The following is a 5963-nucleotide window of genomic DNA, read 5'->3' on the forward strand; positions in this document are numbered from 1 at the left end:
CGGAAGTAATGTATGACATGGAGTATAACTCACCCCTCCAAGCTTACATTATATTTATACGTAGAAAATATATTCATATTTTTAGATTAAAAGTTACCCACCAATATAATGGCACATTTGATCGAGGCACGAGTTTTAAAATAAAATGAAATAAACCTACAACAAAAGTAAATGAGTCTTTTATTGGTGGAGGATGAAAATGATAAAATGCAACATTTATTAGTGGACAAATGGAGTATTTTTAAGTCTATTACACTAATGCCGTTATTAAATGTGAATTATACATACTTTAAAGTTTAAAATATATCTGTTCGTCAAATACATACAAGTGAAATATAAAATTTATACTTTTCTGATTCTAATAACAAACTTTAGACAATCTAGGTTAAAGATTTTAGTGAAGACTTAAGAGTCTGGACATCACATGCCATGTCAGCATATTATAGTTTACTATAAACACAAACTTTAGACAATCTAGATTATAGATTACACTCAAGGGCCGATTATAAAAAGATCTTGATAGTTGGATCAAACACGTGATCACTTAATAGTCCCACCACACCTCAAGGTCTTATTGATATACTATTATGGTAGGAAAATTTATTTAAATATATAAAATTCTTTTATATTATTCCTATAAATTCTTGTTGGTTTGAATATTTCTATATTCCCTTCCGAATATGAACTCTCTTGCTGACAAAATTTGAATAGATAAAATTAAAATGGTGGTGATTGTGTTTGTTAAGATCCATGGCAAGTTGAGTTTAGAATATGAGTTAGAGTCAAGTTATTGGAAGAAGACTTCGATATTAGGAGCTAATTGCATTCAAGAGAGAGAGATTTTCCTAATAATCATAAAAACAAATAAAGGTAAATGTTTTTATCAATCTAACTAACACTTAATCATTGTAGTCGGATTCTAGAACTATATATTTCTCCATATTCTCTGTATAGTTCCTTTCACCACGTCTTTTTTTTAATTGTTAAGATTTCATTAAATTAGTTAATAATCTATGAATTAGTAACTCAATTAAAACTTTTGAATAGTCTAAATAGTGAATGATCTTAAGTAGAGGTACTTAAGTTAGCTAAACAAACTCTTCGATTCGATACTCTTAGCTTATCCATAATATTACGATGGCGTACACTAGAGAGAATTTTTGATAAAAAAAAGCGAGTCAACGCACACCATTTTAGTTGGCCAAGGGACTGTGTAGATCAGCACCGCAGACTAGAACATGGGTTCACGTTGCGGCTCGTGACCCAGCTACTGATACGATCCTAACTCTCTTCTATTATAATTATTTTGTTTAGATATCATAGGGATTTAGCATATCTTCTTTTATTATTTTGTTTAGATATTATAGAGATTTAGCATATCTTTTTTGTATCCACACATATTATAAATATGTGTGGAGTCTTCCATAATATTCATTCAATGAAATACAATATTATTTTGGCCAAGTCCACGTGTGATTCTTTGAATCCCTAATTCCTTACGCTACCCGCTGCCCGACGGAATCTCTCCGCGCACAGCCGGAAACGTATATCTGATCTATAGCCGTTGCCCGACGGGTTGGAACCCGCGCACAGCCGCCCAGATTCGTCCTCCGCCGACCCTCACGGGCGCCGGATTTATCTCTTCATAGTTGTTCTCTGTTCTACAACTGGTTAGGGATTTAAGTCCTTAACAACTGGTGCTTTCATCGTGATCTCACCCTCCCACCATCTCGAACCGAAGCTACACCGCTGCCCGACGGAAAACATTCCGCGCACAGCAACTGCTTTGGTTGCCGAGTCCCGCCTGTCCGCCGAGCTCTAGCCGCCGGACAACTCTACTTCTGCAACGCCCGACGGGAAAGATTCCCGCGTGCCGCGTCAAAGTCAGACGCTCATCATCCACCACAGCCACGCTTCAGTCCGTCGACATGTCATACGACTACGTCGGCTATCGTCGTCGTCAATACGACGTCTCTCAGGCTACACAACCATTCCGTCCCTACCAGCTGGCCCAACCTCGCAGTGTAACCTGTTGGGACCCTCCGAGTAGCCGGGTGGAAGTACTCCGTTCACCGTCGTGGCCTGATCCAGAATCACCCTACGTCTCACACCACTTGGATCCACCTGATCGTCGCCCACGACCGAGATACCAACTCCAGGATTCGATCCCTATGACCCCTCCACCGACGCGGCAGCCCTCTTGTTGGGAACCACCGCCTCACCGGGCATCGCAGAGATACTCGGATTATGATCAGCCACCGCCGCGCCCACCTAGTTGCTGGAATCCGCCCAGACATCGAACCAATCGCCGCTGTCCACCGGCGCAACAGCAGGACCGCGGCTAGCTGCCTTTTGACCGGCCCCGACGCTCGGAGACGTGCTGGGATCGACCTCACCCTCAGGAAGAGGTGAGAGCGCTGCGAGTCCAGCCCCCTCCCACCGGCCCCGCTACTCCACCGAACAGCCACCGCGGGACCTATACAGTCAGCCCACGCTTGTGACCAGTCAAACTTCTGACCAACCTACGCACTCGCCTACCTGTTGGGATTCACCGGAAGAGTTGCACACACAGCCTATGTACCAGCCACCACCGCGCGACCGATCGTTAGGTCACCGCACAACGACGTTGCCTATTGTTGCCCCCAGTCTCAAGGTTCGTTCGCCTTGCCCGGCCCAACTAGCTACCGTAAGTGATTTCAACGAGAAGTTACGTAGTTGTAGATTGGAGCAAGCCGCCCTTCTCGCCTGCGTGAATGCATTGTTTGAGGAGAATATTGATGACGATAATCTAGCTGAGGATGTTCCCGACAACGTTGCTCACAATGGGAGTGCTAATCTTGTTGTACCAAATGACGAGTCCCTGGAAGAGATCATCAAGACCAACAATACGCCGCTGCAAGTGCTTGTCGGGGCATATGATGAGAAGATTGATGATATTAGTGTTCCAACACATAAGGAATTGGAGATGAAAGATGATGTAGCGACTTTGCTGGAGAAAGGAAATAAAACCGAAGCCCTTCGATCTAGTTTAGAGCAGAAAGAAAAAGATTTCAGTGTGTTGAGTGAGAAGCCGAACAAGAGAGAGGGCATGGAGAATCAGAGCCTTGTTGATGGCATCGAGGCTGGATTGGATATGAAAAAACAGGACAGTCAAGAGGAAATGGAAGAGAAGCGAAGGTTGTTTGAGGATGAGCTTAAATTAAAAGCAGAAGAATTGGGTATGAATCCTCGATTACCGTCGCTCGCCGCCGATGCAAGGTTGATTCCTCCGGGAAATGACACGCCGTGTTTGAGCATTCATGGAGGTGTGGCAAAACTTTTCATTTTTGCGTTGAATTGTCACGACAACAATATGGCGGGGGTGTCCACCATATCTTATACCCAACACGGTTCTCTATTGGTGATTTTGGGTGGAAATGATGAAGGGAGACGCACAACTATTCGGTGGGCGTTTGATCCAGGAGGAGATACCTCGCCAGAGCTTCTACTTTCAACTCTCTTCGTGGTTTTATGGTTCCTACCTTGAGGACAAGGTGGATTTCAACCGTGGGGGAGTTGATACGATCCTAACTCTCTTCTATTATAATTATTTTGTTTAGATATCATAGGGATTTAGCATATCTTCTTTTATTATTTTGTTTAGATATTATAGGGATTTAGCATATCTTTTTTGTATCCACACATATTATAAATATGTGTGGAGTCTTCCATAATATTCATTCAATGAAATACAATATTATTTTGGCCAAGTCCACGTGTGATTCTTTGAATCCCTAATTCCTTACGCTACCCGCTGCCCGACGGAATCTCTCCGCGCACAGCCGGAAACGTATATCTGATCTGTAGCCGTTGCCCGACGGGTTGGAACCCGCGCACAGCCGCCCAGATTCGTCCTCCGCCGACCCTCACGGGCGCCGGATTTATCTCTTCATAGTTGTTCCCTGTTCTACAACTGATTAGGGATTTAAGTCCTTAACAGCTACCCTCACCAAAGTGGCCTTTTCCGCCACACCACAGCTGAAACCGGTTTCGGCTGAGTTGCAAGTGTTGTTGGTCACTTTTATTTCCTTTTATATAATTCCAATGAAATTAATAAAATGTTTTGAGGAACATTAGGCTTTACATGTCCGAAAAGAGTATCATATTTAAGAAGCGAACTTATAGATGTACATGAAATCAATCCGTAACCCTCCTTCCGTTCCACTTTAAGTGAACCATTTACTTTTTTTTAATGTCCCGCTCTAAATGACACATTTCTAAAACAAAAACACCACTTTCTCTACTTTTTCCGCTCTCTTACTTTATTCTCTTCACTTAATTCACAAAACAACACTACAAAAAATTTCACACCACACCGAAATAGAAATGCTCTACTTAAAACAAGTTTGCCATTCACCTCATTCGAATAGATTACTTTTCATATTCTCATAAAAAACTCCACCCTCTTTTGTAGTAGTATTAATTAGAAAAAAACTAAAAATACCATTTTTTAAAAACTTAAATTTTCATATCCGACCATTGTTCTTTTCTTCAGCCACACAGCAAATTAAAACAAACACATTTCTCTCACTCCCAAAATCCCAATAAAAAATATTCAATGAATAATTCCAGCAGTCTTGAAGATGATGAATTCGATGACGAGGGAGACGCCCCTTCTCTCTGCGATTTCCCTCTAAATCCCTGCGAGCCGGATAGAAACAACGCTCATCATCATCAGCGGTGGGATTCATTTGAGTTCTCGAACGATCTCAGCTCACACAGCCTCTCTCACGCAGAGGACATCATACACTGCGGCAAGCTCATGCCGTACAAACAGCAACTATCTCTTCCCTCGCCACGACACCACCGCAAATCGCTGCCGCCCCGATCAAACAGCTATGGAAACACGCAGAGTAGCCGCTCCTTGGATCGGAAAAGCCTACGCCGGGAGGAGAAATCGGCTTGGTGGAAGCCGAGGTGGTATGATTTGACATTCGGCTCGGCCAAATTTCCGCCGGAGATGGATCTCCGGGACATGAAAATCCGGCAAATTCGCCGCGTCACGTTCTCGGCGGAGACAACTGGGGAAAACCGGGGAAGCTCTTGGGGTTGGGCCCATGATTTTCTGAGGGTGTTGAGCTGCAAAAACCATCCCGGTAGTGTGGCGGTTACGGCATCCATAGCCACTTTTAATTAGGTAATTATAGTATTAATGTTTTTGCATTATTTTTTATCATATCATTTACTACTATAATATAAGATCATTATGTAGTAGTCTGTATCATTTCAGTGAAAATAAATAAATGAATTTTCCACGGTTTATTGGATTTTTTTGGAACTAGAGCATTAGATTACGCTATGTGAGAGATTTATAAGATTTATTGTATATAGTAACGGAAAATTAGAGAATAAATACGATGGTTGACAATTCTTAAAAATCTCAAAATTCCTAAAACTTAAATTAGTAGTATAATTTTTTCGTTTTAAATTATAATTTCACATATAATATTATTACATTAATGGTAATTTTACAAGGATTTTAACGAAATTTTATTAACATATGTTCAGACGAAAAAATTGCACAAAATTGAATAGATATCGACCTACAATATGTTATTCTTCATTGCATTGTTTTGGTGCCTGATGGGGTGCGTACTAAACAAGCCCAACAGCAATGACGGCCCATCAGCCCAAAGCCCAAGGAAGAGTATGAGTTCGGCATTACCAAAGAGTTCGGCCTCAGCCTACAGCTCGGTAAAAGCCAACCAATCAAGCTCTGCTCTCAGGTCGGCATCAAGCTCTACTCTCAGATCGGCAACCAAAGCAGTTCGGTCTCAGCATTCGACCGAACAAGGAGTTAGTGGACCCATACAGGATTTCCACAACTTCCAACACACCCACTACCACGTGGTGTCAACTCAGGCCACGATCGTAGGCCATGACCTACGCTACATCCACGATCTTAGGCCATGACCTCCACGACA

The 5963-nt window shown here is 42.3% G+C and overlaps 1 protein-coding gene across 1 annotated transcript; it reads left to right on the top strand.

Annotated features, from left to right (window-relative positions):
- Positions 1 to 4472: 4472 nt before the first annotated feature.
- On the top strand, positions 4473 to 5294 carry LOC121751233. Its single transcript, XM_042145943.1, has one exon. The coding sequence runs from the start codon at positions 4598 to 4600 to the stop codon at positions 5174 to 5176; it is 579 nt and encodes a 192-aa protein (XP_042001877.1). The 5' UTR covers positions 4473 to 4597; the 3' UTR covers positions 5177 to 5294.
- Positions 5295 to 5963: the final 669 nt, after the last annotated feature.

This window comes from Salvia splendens, chromosome 10, assembly GCF_004379255.2.
Source record: "Salvia splendens isolate huo1 chromosome 10, SspV2, whole genome shotgun sequence".
Taxonomy (NCBI): domain Eukaryota; kingdom Viridiplantae; phylum Streptophyta; class Magnoliopsida; order Lamiales; family Lamiaceae; genus Salvia; species Salvia splendens.